We start from the raw sequence: 24,076 nt of genomic DNA on the forward strand, positions 1-24,076 counted from the left end.
GGGGGTGGGGGGTGTCCCTGGGTCTCCAGGGGGTGGGAAGCGTTTCTCCGGAGCACGACTTCCGGCCTGGAAGGGAAGCCCGCTCCCTTGTCTCCCAGACCGATTGCTCCCCCCCAGTCCCCGCCACGCGAGGCTGCGGCGCACGGTATGGGTGTGTTTGTGTGTGTTTGTACGGGGAGGGCGTTTGGAGGGAAGGTTACCCCGAGCTCCGTGGCCGCTGGGGGGCAGGGATCCCGGTGACAGAGACGGCGGCGTATTTTCTGCCTTCCACTTGGAAGCCTCCCCTCCCCTCCCCTCCCCTCCCGCCCCTCCCCCTCCCCTCCCGCCCCTCCGGGCGCTCCGGGTATTTGTTGGGGCCCAGGCGAGGGGTGTGCCCGTCCGGAGCGTCCCCAGCCCTTCGGGAGAGCGGCGCCCAGGCCCCGGGGCCGTCCCAGAGGAGCGCGAGCGGGGCATGCCGCGTCCCGCCGGCCGCCGGGTTCCGCGCCGGCGCAGCCTCCGGCCTCAGTCCGGAAAGAGCTCTTGCTGTCGCTGTGGGCTGGGGGAGAGGCAGCCGCGGCCTGGGCCACGGCGGAGGGCACAGTAACCGGTGGGAAGGCTGCGTTTTCACGAAGGACTCGGGTGAAGCTGCAGAGCTGCCTCTGAGCCCTGACTCCTTGGCTTCCTGGGTCGGAGGAGATCTTGTAATGGAGTGGTTCTTCGTCTCACACTAGCAAGATGCCTGATTTCCTCAGGACCGAGGGGTGAGTGAGCTGTGGGGTGGTTGCTCAAAACCGCTGGGAGATACACACTGAATATCCTTGTCATCTTTTTTTTTTTTTTTTTTTTTTTGGAGGCTTCTGTACAAAGTACAAAGTAAGATTCCTCTGAGTGGAGAAATGTAGGGCGTCTCTGCATCTGATGGCAAATGTTGACACTCGTGGTCCCTGACATCGTCAGATCTAAGTATATGCTTCATCACAAACTGATTTTGGGATTCGAAAGTTGATTTTCTCCTCTGGACTTTGTTTGCTTTAGGTTCTCTGGCTGAGGGGAATTTCATCTGCAAAACAGGAATGAAGATGCTTGCTTTATATAAAACATGGAGTTGTTTTGAGGATTAAATAAAATGGTGCTCTTGAAGGCACTTAATTCCGTGCCGTTTCAAAGGACTTGGATGTCCACTATCTCAAGGCACATTCATCTTCACATTAGTGTGGTCAGGCATTCCGCCCCCCCCCCCCTTTTTAAAAAAATTTTCATTTATTTAAGTGCGGGGAGGAGCAGAGGCAGAAGGAGAAGCACATTCCCCACTGATCAGGGAGTGGGATGATGCTGGGTTCCATCCCAGCACCCTGGGATCATGACCTGAGCTGAAGGCAGACGCTTAACCCTCTCAGCCACCTAGGCATCCCCATTTTCCCCTTTGAATGGTGAAGGGAAAACTACCCCTGAGGACCTCTGACTTCTTGTTTAGTGATCTTTCCTTTATCTCATGCTTCTTTATAACATTGTAATAAAAGATAAGGTAATGAAGGAAATTATTGTTATTAAATGTTATCTACTGATTCGTTTCAGATTGAAGAATGTCCCGTGTTCCACTGGGGAAAGTCCTCCTGAGGAATGTCATCCGGCACACAGATGCTCACAATAAGGTGAGGCGTACAAACTAGCTATTCCCCAACATTTATTGGAGGCATACAGTGTGCCAAGCATGATTTTGGTACTTTGGAGATACAAAGATGAATAAAATAGATAATTACAATCAATTTGATACATACTGTAATGAAATCTGCCTTGGCGTATTAGGAGAGTCTTGGCAAGAATGCATGGTATTTGAACCGCTATATTTGAATTAGTTTCTTGATGAACAGGTTCAAATTTACCAGCTGTAAAATATCATTCCAGACAGAACCTCATGTACTCATAGGGCAACAGAAAAGAGCATGAAGCACTTTGGAGCATGGCAAGAAATTGTGTGCATCCAGAAAGTAAGGAATGTGGGGCAGAGTAGTGACAGAAGATAAGGTTCAAGTGGAGAATTAGAATTGGATTGTGATGCTTGGAGATTGGACTTTTCCTCTAAACAATAAAGAAGCTATCAAAAAAAAATTTTTTTAAGATTTTATTTATTTATTCATGAGAGCCACAGGCAGAGGGAGAAGCAGGCTCCATGCAGGGAGCCCAACATGGGACTTGATCCCTGGTCTCCAGGATCACACCCTGGGCTGCAGGCGGTGCTAAACCACTGCGCCACCGGGGCTGCCCTATCAAATGTTTTTAAGCAGGGTTTTGTATTTTAGAAAGATGGTTTATTAACTGGATTAGGGGATGGATTAGATGGAGTGAAACAATAGAGACACCAGTTAGGCAATTGCAGTGCTCCAGTTGAGAGATGAGGATGAGTTCATATGAAAACAATGACAGGGATGAAGATGAGGAATTAGGAGATAAATCCAAAGAACTTGGTGACTAAATTGAAACATAAAGGGTTATCATTTGATAATTGCAGCTTAATTACAAAATACAGTGATAAATGAGTCTATGCAGGGTTAAAAAGGTCTGTTGCTGTAGGATTCTACATATTTGAGATTCACGGGGTCAGATTATAATTATTATTATATTTTTTAAGATTTTATTTACTCATTCATGAGAGAGACACAGAGAGAGGCAGAGACATAGACAGTGGAAGAAGCGGGCTCCCTACAGGGAGCCCAATGTAGGACTCGATCACAGGACCCCAGGACCACACCCAGAGCCAGAGGCAGACGTTCAACCACTGAGCCACCCAGGTGTCCCTCTGGGTTGGATTATTTAGCCACTCTAGAGAATCCATGATTTGTTTCTCAGGTTCCTGCTTATAACCTACTCTGTAATGCAATAATTAGTACAGAGTATATTAGTCAGTTACTTTTCTGTGATGTAAAATGTTATTTTTAGTTTTTTTTTTTTTTTTTTTTAATCTAGATTCAGGAGGAATCAGATATGTGGAAAATAAGAGAACTGGAGAAACAGATGGAAGATGCTTACCGGGGGACCAGGAGGAAAATGTTACCCAGTAGTTCAAGGTGAAGTTGCAGCTTTGAGAACCAGTATTAATTTAGATCTTGTTCAGAACCTTCAACTTTCATTTAAAAGCATTTTATTTAAAAAAATAATAATAATAATAAATAAATAAAAGCATTTTAGTATGCTAAAGATAGAGGAGTTCAGTTCTGTGAATCTTTAAGCCTTCCTTCTTCATAAATCTAGACCCAAAAATAAAAAGTAATGGTTATGGTGCATGTGGCTTAACTCTTAGTATTTATTTGCAATGGATGATTAAAAAATTCTACCTTGAACAATCTTAAAAGTTAAGGATTCTGTGTATCCAGACCTTGTCTGGTGGCTTTTAAGATTTTCTGTTCCTGACTTAGGGTCACTTAGTTATTATTCATTCCTTTCCCCTATTAGTCTTTGATTCTCTCTCAGCCTTTTCTTTTTTTTTTTTTAATTAAAATTTTTTTTAAAGATTTTATTTATTCATGAGACACACACACACACACACACACACACACACACGGAGGCAGAGACACAGGCAGAGGGAGAAGCAGGCTCCATGCAGGGAGCCCGACGTGGGACTCGATCCAGGTCTCCAGGATCAAGCCCTGGGCCAAAGGCAGGCGCCAAACTGCTGAGCCACCCAGGGATCCCCTCTCTCAGCCTTTTCTTTACCCCATCTACTTGCTGTGTTGGGGCACTCAGCTTTTCACATTACCTTTTTAATAATTTCAATGTGAAATGCATAATTATCCAGTTGTCTGTGGAGGTATAGAAATCTCTGAATTATTGGAAATATCTCTTGGGCTTCATATGCCTGTTAGTGTAGAGCTGTATGTATGAAAAATGACTAGTAATAATGCTGATTTCTAAAGCCACTGAGGGAATAGTTAATAGATATTTAAAAAAAAGGGAGTGTGCCTGTGGCATACTCAGGATTTGGAGTGTGATTGGCTATATGTGAAGGGCTTTTTAAAATTTTTTTTTATTTTTTAAAGAATTTATTTATTTATTCATGAGAGAGACACACACAGAGAGAGAGAGAGAGAGAGAGGCAGAGACACAGGCAGAGGGAGAAGCAGGCTCCATGCAGAGAGCCTGATGTGAGACTGGATCCTGGGTCTCCAGGATCAGGCTCTGGGCTGAAGGCAGCACTAAACCCCTGAGCCACTCAGGCTGCCCCTGTGAAGGGCTTTAGACAAGAAAATATTCAGGGTATCCACAGTAAAGAAGGCAGAGGCTCAGTATAAAAATAAATATCTTTGCAGTCTGTTTTCTTGCTGAAGATGGTCCTTTGAGAATTTAGAAATAAAGTTGGTGCAGATAATTTGTCTTCTGTTGGTGGTTCAATTCCAAAAGGCATTTCCAGGAACAAAATGTTGTTTTTAGAGTGAATTATCGATACCTGTCATAGTATAATAAATCTTTAAAACATAATCTCTTTGGAAGTGGGGATTCTGATTATCTCTTTCCCTGCAGCTAGAATAGTGCCTAGCATATAGGAGGCCCTTAAACATTTTTGGTAATTCATTAGCTTTCTTAGTGATTTGTTAGTGGATCTTATAAGCACAGGCTGTATCCCTTGGTTCTCAACTGTTTTTCTTCCCCAGCATACTCATGGGTTAGGCCTTGCTCCTACTGTTATTAAGCCCTCATGATAGCAAATTACTAGTTTTCTGGGAAGAGAGTATATTTCTAGGGTAGTTTGAAATGTCCCTAGCTGTGATTATGCTCTACTTTCCTCTTTGCATGCCCTTGTACTTGAGAATCAGTGAGCTATAGCATGCCACAGTTCATAAGTCATTTTGTCTTGTATTCTGCAATAGGTTGGGTAGTAATGGTCAGATTTTCACTGAACAACTGTTCAGACTTAACAGAGAGGAAGAGATCACGTCTTTTTGCCTTTTTTTTTTTTTTTTAAAGATTTTATTCATGAGAGACATAGAGGCAGGGACACAGGCAGAGAGAGAAGCAGGTCCCATGCAAGGAGCCCGATGTGGGACTCAATTCCAGGACCCCAGGATCACACCCTGGGCCAAAGGCAGGTGCCAAACTGGTGAGCCACCCAGGGATCCCCTATTGTTGTTTTTTTTAAACACAATATCAAGTGGTTTTATTTTCCTTTTAGTTTGTTCAATAGTTTTTTTTTCAGTGTTTATTTATTTATTCATAAGAGACAGAGAGGCAGAGACATAGGCAGAGGGAGAAGCCGACTCCCCATAGTGAGCCTTATGCAGGACTTGATCCCAGGATCCCTGGATCCTGACCTAAACCGAAGGCAGACAGACGGTCAACCACTGAGCTACCCAGGTGTCCCTATTCAATGGGTTTTATGCATTGACATTCCATAAAGGAACCTCACTGATTGCTTTTCATTGTAAAAGTTCTGCTTTTCCTTATAGCCGGATGCGTAGTGATGGTTTTGATGAAGAAAGTCAAAGAGACTATTGGAGGCCAAAGAATGAAATTTCTGGGGCACTGGAAGATGATTTTCTTAAGGCTAAATCCTGGAACAAGAAGTTATATGATTATGAAGCTAATATGCCGGACAGGTTTGTAACTAAATTCTTGTGACCATTAATAATATTTGGCCTGAGAATGTGTACTTTTAAAAATTATTTTGACAAAAATTTCACACAAATGTTCATAGCATGATTATCATAATGGCCAAAAAGTGGAAACCCAAATGTCTATCAACTGCTGAATGGATAAACAAAATGTGGTACAGTAGTTCCCCCTTATCCATGGGGGCTATGTTCCAAGACTCCTGGTGGTTGCCTGAAACTGCCTAGTACTGAACCCTATATATACTCTGTTTTTTCCTATACGTACATACCTATGATAAAGTTTAAATTCTAAACTGGGGACAGTAAGAGATTAAATAAAAATAGAACATTTATAACAATTTACTATAATACAATTTATGTGAATGTCATCTATCAAAAATTGTACTGTACTCACCATTCTTCTTGTGATGATATGAGATGATAAAATGCCTATGTGGTGAGATGAAGTGAAGTGAATGATGCAGGCATTTTGAGTACCACTAGGCTACTCCTGACCTCTTGACAATATGACAGAAGGAGGGCAACTGCTTCTAGAAAGCGAAACTACAGATAAGGGGGGGCGGATGAATGGAATGTTACTTGATGGTGAAAGGAATAAAGTACTGATGAATGCTACAACAGGGGTGAGCCTTGAAAACAGGTGAAAAAAGCCAGACACAAAGAACCATTTATTATATGATTCTATCTATATGATCTGTCCAGAACAGACAAATCTGTAGACAGAAAGTAGACTCATGGTTGCCATGGGCTACAGGAGAGGGAGGAATGGAGAGTGACTGCTAAGGAATGGAGTTCCTTTTTGGGTGATGAAAATGTTCTGAAATTAGATAGTGGTTGATGGTTGCACAACTCTGAATATACTAAAAGCTACTGAATTGTACACTTTAAAAAAGGGTGAAAAAAAAATAAAAAAGGATGAATTTCCTGGCCTGGGAATTACATCTCAATAGGATTGCTGTGTAAAAAAAAAAAAATTGTCCCATTGTAGACAGTATTGTTACAAGTTGTTTTTGGAGAAGCACTTTACAGCTAAAGAGCAGGATAGAAGAGTTCCTTAGTGTTTCCTGAGAATGGCAAGTTCTCTTACAAATGGACAAAAGAATCCTTTGTGTCTGAAATAATAACGCAGTACAAAAAATGTAGCCAACTAAGTTACTGAGCTTGAAGATGGGATTGGCTCTATCATTATCTCTATTTCCTTTGTTCTCTGTGCATGTCTGTGTCTGCATGTACTCCTGAGTCTCTTTTTTTTTTAATTTTCAAAAATGTATGCATTGCTCTAATACATGTAATGAAATATGTCATCTTACAGATGGGGTCACAGTGGTTATAAAGAGTTATACCCTGAAGAATTTGAAACAGACAGGTAAGATAAATAGGCTTATTGAAAAAAAAAGCTAGAAGCTGTAAGATTAATACTAAGTCTGTACTGACGTATAGTATCGTAAAATTGGGTTCCTAATTTTACAAAGGAGATGACGTTTGCCATTAAAAATGTAACCCAGAAAAATAACAGGCAATTTTGTGGGGAGATAATTGGTATATTGCCTTTTCCTGATTGATGTTCTGCATATATATATATCATTTAGGTTTTTTTTTTTTTTTTTAAGATTTTATTTATTTATGAGAGACACAGAGAGAGGCAGAGACACAGGGAGAGGGAGAAGCAGGCTCCTTGCAGGGAGCTCAACGTGGAACTCGATCCCGGGACTGCAGGATCACGTCCTGAGCTGAAGGCAGACACCCAACCACTGAGCCACCCAGGCATCCCTGTTTTTTTTTTTGTTGTTTTTTTTTTTAATTCATGAGAGAGGCAGAGACAGAGGCAGAGGGAGAAGCAGGCTCCCTGCAGGGAGCCCGATGTGGGACTTGATTCCGTGACTCCGGGATCATGACCTGAGCCAAAGGCAGATGCTCAACCACTGAGACACCCAGGTACCCCAGCATTTAGTTTTGTTTTTTTTTTTTTAATAAGATTTTATTTATTTATTCATAAGAGACACACAGAGAGAGATGCAGAGACACAGGCAGAGGGAGAAGCAGGCTCCATGCAGGGAGCATGATGTGGGACTCGATTCCGGGACTCCAGGAATATGCTCTAGGCCAAAGCCAGGTGCTAAACTGCTGAGCCACCCAGGGATTCCAATATTTAGGTTTTTTTTTTTTTTTTAAGATTTTATTTATTTATTCATAGAGAGAGAGAGAGAGAGAGAGAGGAGAGAGAGAGAGTAGCAGAGACACACAGGCAGAGGGAGAAGCAGGCTCCATGAAGAGAGCCTGACGTGGGACTCAATCCAGGGTCTCCAGGATCACGCCCTGGGCTGCAGGCGGCGCTAAACCGCTGCCTCACCGGGGCTGCCCAACATTTAGGTTTTTATACATAGTATTCAATACAGTAACTCAGTTTGGCAGATTAGAATTTTTACCTTAATTTTAAGAAAACAAAATAAGGAAATAAAACTCAGAGTGATAAAGTCTCATAGTAATCCTTTGTTAAAGCTCTTAGTTAAAAATTCAGATGTTAACCCCTACTTACTTTTTTTTTTTTTTTTTTTTTAAGATTTTATTAGAGAGAGAGCATGAGCAATGGGAGGGGCAGAGGGAGAAGCAGACTCTCCCCGCTAAGCGGGGAGCCTGATGTGGGTCTCAATCCCAGGACCTCTGAGATCATGACCTGAGCTGAAGTCAGACACTTAACTGATTGAGCCACTCAGGTGCCCCAGCCCCAACTTTCTATCCAGAATGCTCAATACTAAAATATAAATACGCTTTTTATTTTCTATAGTAAAGCAGTTTCTCTTTTTTGTTAGTAGTGATCAGCAAGATATTACCAATGGAAAAAAAACATCTCCTCAAGTAAAATCATCTACCCACGAGTCTCACAAACACAAGAAGTCAAAGAAATCCCACAAAAAAAAGCAGAAAAAAAAGTCACACAAAAAACAGAAGAAAAGCAAAAAAGAAGCCACAGATATAACAGCAGATTCCTCAAGTGAGTTCTCGGAAGAAACCGGGACTTCTAGTACCAGGAAAAGGAAACAACCACATAAGCGCAAGAAAAAATCCAGGAAAAAGTCTCTCAAAAAATCTGCTTTATTCTTGGATGCAGAAAGTGACACTTCCCAGTCGGATGATTCTGCATCCAGCAGTTCTGAGGAAGGTGAGGAAAGAGAGACTAAGAAAACCAAAAGGAAAAAGAGCGAGAAAAATGTTCACATCCCTCTAGTTAACAATGAAATACAAGAGAGGACAAATAAACGCACAAATTGGAAAGTGGCTACAGATGAAAGGTCTGCAGAGAGTTCAGAGGAGGATTAGATGAGGAGACATTCTCCATTTCCCATCTGACTGGTTACTTACAGCTCTTCCACCTTGGGGTTCTGCTAGTGACTATTCCCAGCACAGGGGCCCTGAGGTCAGAGCTGTCCTGTGCCATCTACATTCGTTCTGACAGACTTCTTGTCTTCTATTTTGGCCTGTTAAACTTGATCCTCTTACTGTTAATAGGGAATCTGGTATTTTGTTATGAAGTTTTCTCGAAGAGATTATTTTTTGCAATTAATCACATTTAGGTTAGAGTGCATATACAGCAAATTAAAGGACCCAGAAGGCTGAATCCAATAACAACCTGGGTACACTAATTGGGATGTTGAATCTGGGGAAAGCAAGGGCTGGGATCAAGAGGTGGATTGGAACTGGTGCTGTGTAGAATGTTGTAAGGGAACATCGTGTTGCTGTTTATATAGGTGCCACAACTTGACCTTTTTTGTCTTCAGCCTTGGTGCTTTGATCTTTCTGTATTTTGGCCTCATAGATGTGGTCCAGTTTATTTAATGAGAAGATGAGTATAAGAGCAAAACATTTTTCCTTCATGATAACATCCATAGACGGCTGTTAGGAGTCTAGGGTTTCTGTCAAGTTTCCCTGCTGGACAGGGTCCATAGCTACACTCACTATATCCCTAAACATAGTAATTGGTATAGTAAATGGTTTTCTACTTCCATTGCTGTATATCGCCTAAATGGACTTGTGTTCAAAATTATTTCTTTAGTTATCTTGGGGAAGTCCTCAACCAAATGGGATAAAATTAGGAATTAGTCATGCTCATGGTGCTCTGAACAGGATTCAGGGTAGCAATTGCCAATTTAAATATTTGTTCATTTCTAAATCTATTAATGACCTTGAGATTTTCCCTGAAACTAGGTCGAATCAGTTCCAAAATGAAACAGGCTTCTCAGGGACGCACCTACTTCTTCCCAGTCTGCCTTCTGATTAAAGCACCAAGCAGAGACCATAGTATTTCCCTTTGCTATATACTGTGATCCCTACTGTTAAATCCTAAGAAACCAAAATGTCACGGAGAAAAGGCTGGCAGAACACAAGTGAATTTGTTCGTTATGACAGGATATCAAGTGACCCACCATTGTTTTTCCTGGTTGTCACTTCATGGGCTGCGTAGAAAGCTTGAAAATGCAAGACCTTTAGTTTTGGTTCTACCACTAATTAGGTAGTTACAACATCTGGAACAGGTAAGTTAACCTCCCTGGCCTTACTTTCCCCATGTAGAATACAGAAATGCTTCATGGCAGCAGGACAGCGTAAGACACCAGCAATAGAATATAACAACATTCCATGAGGTGGTAATACTTTATAGTTCTAACTACTAAAGTTGTTCTCTTTACAGAACAGATGTCTAATAAAATGTTTAGTCATAAAATATATGGCTGGCTAGAGGCTCCCTATCCCTTGATTATAAGCAGGTGCTACCTTTGGGGATATTTACTTGAAATATTAATACTTTGGTACTTAATTGTCAGTGTTCCATGGCGTATATTTTTACTTTTGGGATTGGTAGGGGCCCAAGGTGGGGGAAAAACAGTCTGTAACTACTACCTCTTAACCTAAAGACAAATTGTTATGTTCTTGGAGTAAGTGAAATCTGTTGGAAGGAGTTTTCAGCACGAATTTTTTTTAGTATTGTTTCTGTGCTTTAAAAGTACTGATTCTAGCACAGACTCAGGAAGATGGGCCAGTGGAACAAGGCGTCTCCAGGAAGTTGGTTCTACTCAGTCCTGACCTTCCCTTCCTCCCAGACTAGCAGGCCTATTTCTTTCCCAAGAATACACATCTTGCCTGTTTTGTTTTTTGCCATGTTTACTTTTTTTGGTCATGTATAAGCAATAAAGCTGTTTTTCTGTTCTTCACCTTTCTCAACCCCAATTTCTCTTCTATATTTGGCTTAGGATGGCCCTTCAAAACCTAAGATCTCTCATGTGCACTACTGGTCTTGGAACAAACTCCTAGTGTTCCTGCCAATCAGAGATCTCTATATTAAGTCCTAAAATGGGATTAAGAAAAAAAAAAGTTGGAGAAGTCACATTTATTGAATAAATTGTGATAAAACATGGAATTTCTGAATTCCAAATAAATAAATTTCACTTCTTGAACATTTGATCTGTTACTTTTTAGCACCAATAACAGCCTCAAGTTCACCTGATGACAGGCTGACGACCATCCCCCACTGGCCCTTTAATCTGCTTAACAAGTCCTTTGCCTCTGTCATCCTCCCAGGGGATGGCCTACTGCCCTCCTTTCTGGACAATCTGGGCAAACCGGCTGGTGATGGCAAGAGTAGTGTCAATGAAGCGGTCCACACAGCTCGAGAGACAATTCTCCGTGCGAGAGTCTAGGCGATTCCCTGGCTTCTCCACACATTTATCCCAGCACAGCTCCATGAAGTGATGCACCTTAAGAGGAAAGAAAATTAGTAACCACTGCTGTCTGCATTTACTTCCTTGAAGGCCACTACCTATTTTTCCCCAATTGTGTTAAGTTCGTAATCAGACTAAATTTTCAGGCCGGGTTATGTTTTCTATTTCCAAGTGGCACCAGTGTAAGCTGGCAAGGTATGGTACCAATTAATTTCCTCCAAACCACTGCTCTCTTGTCATTCCAAACCTATCCCTTAGGCTAGCTCTTAAGTTCCAAACCTTTTGGGGGCCATGGACATCTTTGTGAATCCAGTGAAGGTTAATGGATCCACTCTCCATTAGAAAAATGCACATACGGGCACAGAAAATGTGTTCTTGCTGTTTAATTCTCCGAGAACCAACCCCCAGCCCCCAAAGGCGGGGGGAAAACCATTTACTGACGGCTTTGTCTCGGGAGACTGGGTACTAGGCTGCCAGTCCCTACTTTCTGCGGTCCTAAAATGGGGCTGTCATCTCGGTTCGAGGCGTGGTCAACCCGCCAGCCACGCTGCTAGTAAGGGGCCACGCCGGGTTCGAACCCCGCCGCCGGGGCTCCACAACGCCTGTCCTAAACCACAGTCCAGACTACTTCGGAGCCCGCCTTTCTCAACGGACGTTTCGGGGCTTTGTCGTTCTCAAACTCCTCACCGCATAGGACCTGTGGTGAGGCAGCAGGCGACTGCAGACGCAAGGCCGGCAGCGGATGGGTGCCTCGTCCAGGGCCGCGCGCCCGTAGGGGGCAAAGGCAGGACCAGAGCCAGAGCTTCCGAACGCCCAGCCCAGCGACAGCGAGGTCGCCGCCGAACCAGGTGCCCGTGCCCTGGCGCCGCCCGAACCTTCCTCTCGGCTTTACCCGTTCTCCCTAGCGGGCCCCGAGCACTGCGGCTCACCGGCGGCTGGGGCGCCACGCCTCGTTTCTCTCCGGGAGGAAGCGGGCGCAGCAGGAGCGAGCCCCAGGCCGCCCCCGGGGTGAGGTCGCGGGCTCCGCTCGTTTTCCCTGGCGGCTGTCACTTCACGGACTGGGAAGAGTCTGAAAATTCAACTTGTGCCTCACCCTCCTGTCTCTCCCCCCCGGACCCTGTCCCCGCACCTGTGCAGTGAACTGCGCCTTCTGCTGTTCGGCCGCCACCAGGCGCTGCAACTCCGCCTCGTCCGCCTCACCCAGCTCCGCCATCGTCCGCCTGCAGCGCGGGGCCTCCCGCCGAGCGTGTGCGCGCATGTGCGGCGGGCGCGCGCCAGCTCCCGACTTCCGGTTCACGCGGCGTTTCCCTTCGCGGTCGGTGGGTGGGAGTTTGCGAGCGACTGCTTCCGGGTTGCTGGGTGACCTTGAGCCTTCAGGAGGGAGATGGCGAGTCTCTGGAGGCTGAGCGTCCTGTGCGGAGCTCAAGGAGGCCGAGGTGAGGGGTCCTAGCAGCGGGAGGGTCTTCGCGCCGCCTCCAGCCGGGGGAGGGAGGCTTCTGAAGCAGGGAATCCGTCCGCCGTCCCGTTGGCCGATCTGGCTCCTGTCTACACCACAGCAATAACCACCGTTGTCTACGCGCCCAGATGTTTTCCGGAGCTCGCATCTGCCCCGCTCCGGGCAGACACGGCGGTAGGGGAATCTGAAAGAGCCCCTGGGAGTTACAGTCCTCCTGAGGCTGTTCCTAAGAGTTGTCTTTTTTCTCCCCATTCACTGTCCTTATAACGCGCATCAGAAAAAGGTGGGCTTAGGCTCTAAGCCCCTGGCCTTGCCCATTGACTCCGGATTGGCGGAGAGCGGGTTCCGGAAATCAGTTCGATAATCATTGAACTGGGCATTTTTCTTATACCAGGCACCGTGGTAGGGATGGGATACACATGTGTATGGAACATAGGCCCTGCCCACGAAGAGTTTTCATTTTTATAGGGAAAGCACATGCAAATGTGATTTAACAAAGCCAAAAACCGTTGTGTTGCACATAAATTGTTATGCCAGTCCAGAGGAAGAAAATACTTGGCTTTCTTGTTTTGGGAGAATTACCCTGTCTTGGTTCCTGAAGGAGCTGTGTGTGTCTTGAGGATAAGGAAGGTCACAGAAGGAAGGGCATGACAGTTGGAACTACTGGGGTCAGTAAAAGTGATGATGAAGGATGTAGAAACTGCGAGGCAGGAGAGAAAACAGACTGGGTGTTATTAGAGCACGAAGCTCAAGGTGAGGAATGAGAGATGAATCTGGAAAAGTGAACTGGAATCAAATCATGGAAGAACTTGCCTCGATAAGGAATATGCGTTTACCCGATGTGAACGGGACCATTGAAAGATTTGACATAGAGTTGCAGTTTGTTTGTTTGTTTGTTTGTTTATTTATTTATTTATTTATTTATTTATTTTTTTTAAATTTTTATTTATTTATGATAGTCACAGAGAGAGAGAGAGAGAGGCAGAGACACAGGCAGAGGGAGAAGCAGGCTCCATGCACCGGGAGCCCGACGTGGGATTCGATCCGGGGTCTCCAGGATCGCGCCCTGGGCCAAAGGCAGGCGCCAAACCGCTGCGCCACCCAGGGATCCTATTTATTTATTTTTAAGATTTTATTAATTTATTCGTGAAAGATAGAGAGGGAGGCAGAGACACAGGCAGAGGGAGAAGCAGACTCCCTGTGGGGAGCCGGATGCGGAACTGGATCCCAGGACCCCCAGGATCATGACTGGAGCCAGAGGCAGATGCTCAACCGGGGAGCCACCCAGGCATCCCAGAGTTGCAGTTTAGATTGGCCATTTGGGTAACACTGTGGTAGATGGACATCATAGGAGATGGGATGGGCTAAGACACAAGTCCAGGAGATGACATAGGACACTTATAGTAGGGCAGGTAAGGATTGTGAGGTCCTAAACATGGAAAGTAGTACAAAAAAGAGCAGGTCGTCCCAAGAAATGTTAAGGAGATATGTTGATATGATTTGGTGATTGAGAGTTGAAGGGAGAGGGGCGTTTTATGTGACTTCCAGATTTGGGGGTTAGGTCAAGAATGGCTGGGATGTCACTAGATAATGTGGGGGAGCGTGCAAATGGAAGACAAGTTGGGTTGAGAAAGAAAGTTGAAGAATGATTTTCATTTTTGGTGTGGCGAGTTTGAGAATCTTGTAGGATATCTCAGAGGAGAGGCCCAGCAGGCACGTCAACTTCTGAAACACTGGAGAAATAGCAGGGCTGCTGATATAGAACTGGGTGTCATCAGCTTATAGGCAGCATAAACTGAGTGACAAAATGGCCAAGGGTGGGCTTAGGATGTGAGGAGAGCAATGGGATGCTGGGAAAACATTTAAGAGTGAATGCAAGAGGAGACTGATTTTCAACAGAGTATTAATAAGTAAGTGCTACTATTTTCATTTTACAGATAAGGACATTGAGGCTTAGAAAGACTGTTTAACTTAATTTCTCATCACCTCCCACCTAGTAAGTGGTGATTTGTGTGAACTTGGGTCTGCCTATTTTTTAACCAAGAGACAGGATCCAAAGGGGGACAGAAAAGGATGGGTTCAAGAGTACAAGTGGAGGGGCGCCCCGGTGGCTCAGTCAGCTAAGTGTCCGACTCTTGATTTCAGCTTGAGACATGATCTCAGGGTTGTGAGATTGAGCCCCACGTCTGGCGTATGCAGGGCTTAGAGCCTGCTAAAGATTGTCTCTCTCTCTCTCCCTCTGCCTTCTCCCCACTCCCAAAAAGAGTACCAGTAGAGAGGAGCACCTGGATGGCTCAGTCAGTAGAGCATGCAACTCTCCATTTGGGGTTGTGAGTTGAAGCCCCACATTTAGTGTAGAGATTACTTAAAAACAAAATCTTAAAAAAAAAAAAAAAAAAAAAGGACATGGAGAAACTGATCTTGAAAAGGAAGATAGCAATAGATGTTTTTCCCAAACTAGACTGAATTCCTTGAGGACAAAGGCTGTCTTTGTCTCTTGCTCTTATATGTTGTAAATGTTTGTTGGGTGAATGCATGGAAAGAGAAAGGAGCTGTAATTTACTTGTTAAAATTAGTAAGAGTGCAGCCGTTTTACATAAATGGTTCATTGATTTTTTTTTTAATCTTTTTTTAATCTTCATTGATTTTTTTAAATCTTTCAGGGGCTACTTAGTGTGACCTCTTAGCAGCCCAGGGAAATAGATACTGTTCTCATTTGCAGAGGAGATGTTATGCCCCCTTTGGGATTAAGTAGCTTGCCTGTGGTTATTTAGAAAGTCTGTCAGGCCTGTTAAAAGAGAAGTGTTTATGACCTCCCTAATGTCTCTTTCCTCAGCTCTGTTTCTCCGAATCCCAGTGGTCAGACCTGCTCATGTTTCAGCATTTCTCCAGGACCAGCCTGCCCCAGGATGGTGTAGAACCCAGCACATTCACCTGTCACCCAACCACTACTGTATGTTTTTTTTTTTTATTGCTGCTGCTTCTTGGGCTCTGGCCCTCTACATCTGGCCAAATTTTCATGCCTTTGGCAGGACTGTGGAGCAGAACTCTTATGTCCACCTCTGTCAAATGAAGACCTACCTAGCCAGTCCTTTTGGGCAGACAATGCCAGCATGGTTGAGTGATGCCATTTAGAGTCATAGAGACCCTTCTGATCTAAGTCCTACATTTTCAGTTTTTTTAAAAAGAAAATCACTCTGTAGGAAGAGTCTGTACGATGTAGTCGATCTTATTTATTTAGCTGATAGGAGCCAGATATAAATAATTTTAGAATAGTAGAAAATTTAAAAAGACAAATATTTATAGCTAAAATTGACTTGCCTATTTTTATTTAGGTCCATATTAAAATCACATGGCTTTTTTATGACTATTATAGAAAATTTGTAGATGAATAATGAGTTAACTGTTATTTTCAGTTTTAAAGTCTGGAAAGATCTGTGTTTTGCAGAGATAAGACTTCTCTTGATTCTTAAGTCAACAGCTTACATATAGTTGTATCTGAGTTATGAGAAGTTAGGCAAGTACACTTTTTCTGCTCTTTAGAATTATTTTATTATCTTTGAAAAAGTTTTGTTTCTCTAGTCCTTTGCTAAGTTCAGTTAAATTTAGGAGAGTGGTTTTAATTTGGGGTGTGTGGACTGAAGGAAAGCACTTGATATTATAAATATAGTTTCTATCTATGTATCCATGTGCATTTTTCTAGGGAGCAGCTCCATCCTTCCATTAGATTCTGTAACCAAAATAAGATAGAGGCTCTCAAAGAAATGTTTAAAGCCCATTTTTTGTTCTCACTTATTTAAAAGAAGTTCTCCTGTTCCATATTTATTTTGGGCTATTTATAAGTAATGGGACAGAAGGACCGTAATCCTAAAAGTTCATAACAGAACTTTTTGAATTGGCTGGTTTAATTTTGTTTGGAAGGATATTTATTATTACCTTACTTCTAATTCTAAAGATTAGAAAGTGCAAATAAAAGAGTAATGTTTTAAAGGAATTCTTCAGGTGGTACTAACTTATATTATTCATAAGTTATCTGTCTAATACACTAAAATTTGAGATTGGTAATTCCACAAAGATATTTTGTTCATCTTCTTGCCTGTCAACAAAGTGGGTCAGTCTTATAATCAGTCTCTGTTGGCACCAAGACACCTTGTGCTAAAGAACTTCAAAGAAGGGAAGTAGCATCTTTCTCAAGCACTTTCTTTATCCTACTCTCTTTATGCTCAGAACAAAGTCTTATATGCATGCTGTTTACCATTCTGTCAGCTGGGTTATTTTGTGGCAGACATTGAATCTGAGAGATGTGTGTTTCCCCCTTTCAACTCTTATGAATCTGGTTCCTCGTTTCTGTAGCTGGTTCCAAGGCTGCATCTCTCCACTGGACTGGTGAGAGGGTTGTCAGTGTTTTGCTCCTGGGCCTAATTCCAGCTGCTTATTTGAATCCTGGCTCTGCGATGGACTACTCCCTGGCTGCGGCCCTCACTCTCCACAGTCACTGGCAAGTACAGCAGGCCCTTCATTGTTATGTTGTCTGCTCAGTTTATTTGCTGTGAGCCTGTCTCATTACTGCATATGAGGGAGAAGTTGATTGAGATACTCAGACCTGGAGACAACTTTAAAACATATAGAGAATATTTATATGCTCTGATTTATATGTCCACTTGCCTATTCAATGTCTTCACTTCCATATCTAATAGACATTTTGAATATAGCATGTTATAATACTCAGTCCCCGATCTCCCCCAGATCTCCTCCAGATCTCCTCCTCTGGCACTCTCGCTCATCTGAATTAAAGGTTTTTCCATTCTTCCAATTGTTCATGCCCCAAACCTGGTCATCATCTTTGAATTCAGTAGTAGTCTCCTAACTGGTCCTCCTTCTGTCTGTTCCAACACAGCAGCCCCCATGATCCTGTTAAAATATTAAGTCAAATCAAGACATTTTCCTTCTCAAAACACTTTCCCGTCTTTTAACCTTCCCCAGACTGAAAGTCAGAATTCTTATGGTGGTCTACAGACCCAATGTGTATTCTGGCTCTGTTCCCACATCTCCAGCTACTTTCTTCTTCATTCACACTGGCTTTGATCATTCTTAGACATGCCAGGGACACTCCAGACCTCAGGGCTTTACATTTACTCTTGCTTCTGCTCAACATACTCTTTTTCTAGTTACATACTTGGCTTATTCCTCATTTCCTTCATATTTGAAGTGTCACCTTCTCAATGAAGCCTTCTGTAACCACTTGTTCACAATTGCAGTGTCCTTCCCAGCATTCCTTATCCCTCTCCCCTATTTTATTTTTCTCAGTAGTGCTAATTACCTTCTTATGTTGTCTCCCCTCATTAGAATGAAAGCACAGATACAGAAAATAATGAGAATCAAATTCATGGCTTAATGAATTATCACAAGGGTAATTCTGCCCAGGTCAAGAAATAGAGGGATGCCTAAGTGGCTCAGTTGTTAAGTGCTTGCCTTCAGCTCAGGGCGTGGGTTAGGGTTTGGGTCCCTGCATGGAGCCTCCTTCTCCCTTTGCCTGTGTCTCTGCCTGTCTTTTTGTGTCTCTCATGAGTAAATAAATAAAATCTTAAAAAAGAAATAGAACTGTAGGAGCTGCTTCCGTGTGTTCTACCTCAGTCATAACTGTTCAGCATGCACCCACCAAGGACCATTATCCTGATTTTTATAGTAATCCCTTCCTTATATTTCATCATAGTTTTATCATCTAGTTGTCCTTAGACACTATAGTTCAGTTTTGCCCTTTTTAAAAAAATAAATGGAGATTTTTTTACTTTTTGTTTACTCTTAATATCTTTAGTGCCTAGAGCAGTACCTGACACATAGCACTAGGTAAATAGTTGAATGACTGAATTTCCAATTTCTATTTATTTTATCCAGTGTATGTAGTTTGTTAGATTTTTTTTTAACCATTTTTTTTTTTTAATTTATTCAGAGAGGGGGGGTGCAGAGACACAGGCAGAGGGAAAAGCAGGCTCCATTCAGGGAGCCCGACGTGGGACTCCATCTAGGGTCTCCAGGATCACACCCTGGGCTGCAGGCAGCACTAAACCGCGGCACCACCAGGGCTGCCCTAGATTTTCTAAGTTAATGAACCTTCTGAAAAGTTTGTAAGTAACACTTGGGTTCTTTGAATTGTTCATTTTATATTATTTTACAAGGACAGTATGATATTGTGGGAGAGGGAAGCATTTTTGTATTGCTAGAACTGAAAGGACTTGGGAATATCTTAACCAACTCTGTTATTTTGCAGATGTAGAAACTAAACCCCAGGGAGGTTAAGTGACTTGTCAGAATGATTTTGTAGTATTAAAGGGAGATTTTTACTTACCTAGTTTTCTGGGGTTGGTTGGGGAATTACCCTTTAACCAGATAGACGTTTCAAAGTAAAGGATTCCAGTTGTATATTAAATATTAGATCATAAGTACAGTAAGATTTCTCTAATATGTGGCTTTTTGGCAGGAGATCCATCTAAATCCATGAAAAGTCAGAATAAGAGATAATTCTAAAGTAATATATTTTCTATTATTTTCATTTATTTTATACTCCTCTAGTTTCCTTACTAATTCTTCCTTCCTTTTCTCTGTCTCTCTGTCTCTGTCTCTCTCTCTCTGTCACACACACACATACACACACGACTTCAAAGAGTTGTTTATAATCGTGCACTACTTCCCCAGCATTCAATCTCTTTTAGCCTGTACTAATTGGTCTTTTATCACAACTACAAAGCTTAAGTCATTCTTACCAAAATCTCCCTAAAACCTTCATTTTTCCAAACCCAGCTGTCTGTTTTTGGTCCTACTGTTACTTGAACTCTCAGCAGAATTCAACCTAATTGACCATTCCCTCCTTAAATGATTTCCCTTTGGCTTCCTAGATGCTGTACCCAGCATTCTTTCCTCTGTCTCACCAGCTGTGCCTTCAGTCTCTGATGCCTACTTCTCCCTTTGTCTGACCTCTGAATAATAAAGCTCTGAATCCTGGGCTCAATCTTGCTTTCCTAATTTCTCTTAATTTCCTGAGGTGAACTCAGATCTAAACTTTTTCCTGATCTGCAGACCTGTATTTTCCAGTTGTCTAACCAGCATAATCCACTTGAATGTCTAATGGTTGTCTCAAATTTAACATTGCCCAGAATCACTCTTCCCCCACTCAGCTCTCTCTTTTGATTTTTCCTCAAAGCCACCTCCTTTCCTGTTCTTCCCTAATTCAATTAAATCTAGTTGCTCAAGCCAAAAATCCCAGGAATTATTTTAGGTATTTCTTTTTGTCTTATCCTACATCTAGTCCATCAGCTCTTTCTGTTAGTTGTCTCCTCAAAACACAGCTTACCTCAATTGTCCCTTCACACCGTCTTCCCTGTCACCAGCCTAGGTTAAGCAAATAGTCTTACCAAGGCGCTTGGCCTCCTAAGTGGTTTTCTGTTTCTGTTTTTGCCCCCCACCCCTTCTGCCTGCACTGTTCATTTGCCATATTATGGCCAGAGTGACCTTTTTTAAAAGTAAAATTATAGGGCAGCCCCAGTGGCACAGCAGTTTAGCGCCGCCTGCAGCCCAGGGCGTGATCCTGGAGACCTGGGATCGAGTCCCACGTCAGGCTCCCTGCATGGAACCTGCTTCTCCCTCTGCCTCTCTCTCTCTCTCTCTCTCTCTCTCTGTTTCTCGTGAATAAATAAATAAAATATATTTTTTTAAAAGTAAAATTATATTTATCTCAAGAAGATCTACAAATGTCTCATAAGCATGTGAAAAAATGCTCAACATCATTTGTTATTATAGAAATGCAAATTAACGGGTGTCTGGGTGGCTTAGTCAGTTAAGTGTCTGACGCTGGATTTCGGCTCAGATCATGATCTTGGGGTTGTGGGATCTAGTCCTGAGTCAGGCTTCCTGCTGGGCTTGGAGCCTGCATAAGAGTCTCTGTCTCTCTCTCTCCAAGGGGGGGGGGAAATGGCAAATCAAAACCATAATGAGATACTACTTCAAACTCACTAGGATGGCTGTCATCCACAAGATGGACAGTAACATGTGTTTCAAGGATGTCGGGGGGTGGGAGGTGGGGAAGGATGTCTGGAAGTTGCCTTGTAGTTCTGTGCTGGGAATGTAAGAAGTTACAGCCACTTTGGAAAATGGTTTGGAAGTCCTAACAAAAAAAGTTACCATATGACTCAATGATTCCTCTTTTAGGTGTTATACCCCTCAAACTTGAACACATATGTTCTCACACAAAAACTTGTGTAGTAATATTCATAATGTTATTTATAATAGCCAAAAAGTAGAAACAGTCCAAATGTCTATCAGCTGATGAATAGCTAAAGAAAATACAATATATTCCTACAAAGGAATATTATTTGGCCACACAAAAGGTTGAAGTACTAATACAGCATGGGTGATCCTTGAAAATGTGAAATGAAAGAAACTTGACACAGAAGGCCACCTGTTATGATTTCGCTTATATAAAATGTACAGAGTAGGCAAGTCCATAGAGACAGGAAACTAGTTGTTGAGTTAATGAGCTAATGGATATGGGGTTTCTTTTTGGAGTGATGAAAACGTTCTGACATTAAATAGTGATGATGTTGCACAACTTCATGAATATACTAAAAGCCGTGTTAGTGTATATTTTGAAAGGGTTAGTTTTAGGGCGACTGGCTGGCTCAGTTGGAGGAGCATATGACTCTTGATCTCAGGGTTGTGAGTTTGAGCTCCACATTGGGTGTAAAGATAACTTAAAAAAAAAGGATCGATTCTATGGCGTGTGAATTACATCTCAATAAAGCTATTATTAAAAAAACAAAATTATGTCACTACTGACTTAGGTTACTCCCAACTTAAAACATATCTGTTCGTTTCTCATTACATTTCAAATGAAATTTTAAAAATCTTTTTTTTCTCGAGATTTTTATTTTTAAGTAACCTCTACATCCATTGTGGGGTTCGAACTCAAAATCCTGAGATCAGGAGTCCTGCAGTTTACTGACTGAGCCAACCAGTGCGTCTGAACTCAGACTTGTGACCTTCGGGGCCCTGTGTGATCTACCCTTGCCTTCTGATCCCCGTGTTCTCCAGCCACATTGATCTTTTTACTATTTCAAAGATGCCACAGTCAATGTCCCTTTTGTTTAGAATGTTCTTCTCATTTAGTCCATCCTTTCTAAAATATTTCCTCATTGCACATACGTACTTTTTTTTTTCTGCTTCACCAGAATCCGTTCCATAAGGGCAGGGGTGCTGTCTTATTTGCTCTTCTTTCAACATTTATAACAGGTCCTGGCACATAGTGTCTGCTTCATAAAAATTTTTTTTTTGAATTAATGAAAAACTTAGTAGAGCACTTGCTTTAAAGTTTATTTTATTTTATTTTATTTTATTTTTAAAGTTTATTTTTTATAGTAATCTCTACACCCAATGTGGGTCTCAAACTCATGACCCTGAGCTCAAGAGTCATGTGCTCCACCGACTAAGCTAGCTAGGCACCTCTCGAGCATTGGTTTTAGTTAAAAAACAAAACAAAACAAAACCCCCAAGATTTTGTAAATAGAACGGTAATTACTTTCTTTGAGGGAGGCGGGCAGGGGGATAGGGCGACTGGATGATGGGCACTGAGGAGGACACTTGATGGGATGAGCACTGAGTTTTATATGTTGGCAAATTGAACTTCAATAAAAAGAGTATATAATAAAATAAAAATAATAAAACAAAAAACCTACCCTCTTTGATATTAATAATGAGAAAAATTGAATCTAAAGAAAAGCAATGTCTTTATTATATTACTAGGAAACTCATAGCCCCTTCATTTTGGTTTATGATTCCTGTTACAATGAGTTGTATTTTGAACCTGATAATTATTTTTTGCAGTCAAGTTAGCCTTTTGACTTGTGATTTTTCTTTTGTACTGTATTTTTTTTCTTTAGGGGCCTTGGACAAGTGGTTACTGACTATGTTCGAGGGGATGGTTTGCAGAAAGCTGTCAAGGCAGGCGTTTTGGCACTCTCAGCTTTAACCTTTGCTGGGCTTTGTTATTTCAACTACCATGATGTGGGCATCTGCAAAGCTGTTGCCATGCTGTGGAAGCTCTGACCTTTTTGACTTAATACCTTCAGAATTGATTGTACACCTCTTTGCCTCTGCTCTATCATGCCCTTCAGCTCACAGTAAGGAGGAAATAACAGATAAGTCTAATGGTGAGACAAACCTCTTCTAATCACCTGGTCATTTTTTAGAATTTAGTCTTTGAGGAAAAGGTTTGAGGCGAATTGTATCCAAGAAATTTGGAGACTGGGTTCCTTGTTCTGGTGAGTTATGGGGTTGTCTCCTAGCTTCTCATAAGACTCATAGCATAATTAACCATTATGTATGAGCTTTTGCCTGTTAGCATATCAAATTCTTAAAGGGAATTCAGCTTTATTACTATCAGTACATGATCAAACTTCTGTATTTGTCCTGGGAATGACGGAGAAAGGGAAAACCTGTTAATTCATAAGTAAAGACTTAAAATTAGTGTTTAATTTTTGAAAATTGCCCTCTCTGTTCAGTTGATACCGGTTACTGATGGTTACATGTCCTAGGGAAAGTTTCAAATTAGGAAATACTGCTCTCTGACATTATTCATTTCTAAGTCCTGGGAAGAAGAGCTTGGAAAGCTTCTGAGTATGGAGAAGTTCCATATCGGGAAGAGGTCCCCTCATAGAAGTATGAAAGTATTATAGATTCTAAACTGAGACTTAATCCTCAAATGTGTTTATTTTACTTGTCCTAAAATAATCTGTCTACGAATATAAAAAACTGTAAGTAATTGTTATTTTCCCACTGTAGGAATCTTTAATGTGAAAATGTATTCTATGAAAATAAAGTTTTTTAAAAAATAAAATGCTGTATAATAAATTGTATTCTACTCTTTTATGTACTAACTGTCTCTAGTTTTATTCAATAGAACTTGGTGTCTGTTGCATATACACCAGTAAAACAGGACTGTTTAAATTTCCTTCTAGGGCTCAGCAGTTAGGTAAATTACAAAGTACTGTAATACAAAAAAGTCTTATATGTAATAGGCAGAAATATATGGAGTATGAGTAGTTTGGGATGAGAAGAGTATTAAGATTAAATACATTTGACCCTTGAACAATACAGTTGGCGCAGTCAACTTACATGTGGATTTTTTTTTTTTTAAGATTTTATTTATTCATGAGAGACACAGAGCGAGGCAGAGACACAGGCAGAGGGAGAAGCAGGCTCACCACCAGAAGCCCAATGTGGGACTTGATCCTGGACCGGAGGATCATGCCCTGAGCCAAAGGCAGATGCTCAACCAC

General features: G+C 42.1%; 3 protein-coding genes across 12 annotated transcripts; 2 read left to right on the top strand and 1 right to left on the bottom strand.

Moving 5' to 3' along the window:
- The first annotated feature begins 4 nt into the window (after nt 1-4).
- NKAPD1 (NKAP domain containing 1) lies at nt 5-10,786 on the top strand. Of its 9 annotated transcripts, XM_077893500.1 has the most exons (8): nt 5-145; nt 612-740; nt 833-942; nt 1,555-1,631; nt 2,944-3,044; nt 5,418-5,567; nt 6,895-6,948; nt 8,393-10,786. In XM_077893500.1, the coding sequence occupies exons 4-8, from the start codon at nt 1,563-1,565 to the stop codon at nt 8,898-8,900; spliced, it is 882 nt and encodes a 293-aa protein (XP_077749626.1). In that variant the 5' UTR covers nt 5-145; nt 612-740; nt 833-942; nt 1,555-1,562; the 3' UTR covers nt 8,901-10,786. The 9 variants fall into 9 exon arrangements, with proteins under 9 accessions (XP_077749626.1, XP_077749622.1, XP_077749628.1 ...); XM_077893496.1 differs by lacking the exon at nt 833-942; XM_077893501.1 differs by lacking the exon at nt 833-942 and having other exon boundaries at nt 33-145; nt 711-740.
- A 161-nt stretch (nt 10,787-10,947) lies between these two features.
- Nucleotides 10,948-12,578, bottom strand: TIMM8B (translocase of inner mitochondrial membrane 8 homolog B). The gene is made up of 2 exons (XM_077893505.1): nt 12,423-12,578; nt 10,948-11,329 (listed from the first exon to the last, which is right to left on the bottom strand). Exons 1-2 carry the CDS (start codon nt 12,549-12,551, stop codon nt 11,162-11,164), a joined length of 297 nt encoding a protein of 98 aa, XP_077749631.1. The 5' UTR covers nt 12,552-12,578; the 3' UTR covers nt 10,948-11,161.
- SDHD (succinate dehydrogenase complex subunit D) lies at nt 12,572-23,634 on the top strand. 2 transcript variants are annotated; one of them, XM_077893509.1, is made up of 4 exons: nt 12,572-12,729; nt 15,586-15,702; nt 17,103-17,247; nt 22,679-23,634. In XM_077893509.1, the coding sequence occupies exons 1-4, from the start codon at nt 12,678-12,680 to the stop codon at nt 22,842-22,844; spliced, it is 480 nt and encodes a 159-aa protein (XP_077749635.1). In that variant the 5' UTR covers nt 12,572-12,677; the 3' UTR covers nt 22,845-23,634. The 2 variants fall into 2 exon arrangements, with proteins under 2 accessions (XP_077749635.1, XP_077749636.1); XM_077893510.1 differs by lacking the exon at nt 17,103-17,247.
- The last annotated feature ends 442 nt before the right edge of the window (nt 23,635-24,076 follow it).

This window comes from Canis aureus, chromosome 3 (genome assembly GCF_053574225.1).
Source record: "Canis aureus isolate CA01 chromosome 3, VMU_Caureus_v.1.0, whole genome shotgun sequence".
Taxonomy (NCBI): Eukaryota; Metazoa; Chordata; class Mammalia; order Carnivora; family Canidae; genus Canis; species Canis aureus.

Coding starts and splice junctions, on each gene's coding strand:
- NKAPD1 (XM_077893500.1), top strand. CDS start 1,563: ATGTCCCGTGTTCCACTGGGGAAAGTCCTCCTGAGGAATGTCATCCGG. Junction 1,632..2,943: donor ACACAGATGCTCACAATAAG/GTGAGGCGTACA, acceptor TTTTTAATCTAG/ATTCAGGAGGAATCAGATAT. Junction 5,568..6,894: donor GAAGCTAATATGCCGGACAG/GTTTGTAACTAA, acceptor GTCATCTTACAG/ATGGGGTCACAGTGGTTATA.
- SDHD (XM_077893509.1), top strand. CDS start 12,678: ATGGCGAGTCTCTGGAGGCTGAGCGTCCTGTGCGGAGCTCAAGGAGGC. Junction 12,730..15,585: donor CGGAGCTCAAGGAGGCCGAG/GTGAGGGGTCCT, acceptor CTCTTTCCTCAG/CTCTGTTTCTCCGAATCCCA. Junction 15,703..17,102: donor CCTGTCACCCAACCACTACT/GTATGTTTTTTT, acceptor TCGTTTCTGTAG/CTGGTTCCAAGGCTGCATCT.
- TIMM8B (XM_077893505.1), bottom strand. CDS start 12,551: ATGCGCGCACACGCTCGGCGGGAGGCCCCGCGCTGCAGGCGGACGATG. Junction 11,330..12,422: donor AGGCGCAGTTCACTGCACAG/GTGCGGGGACAG, acceptor TTTCCTCTTAAG/GTGCATCACTTCATGGAGCT.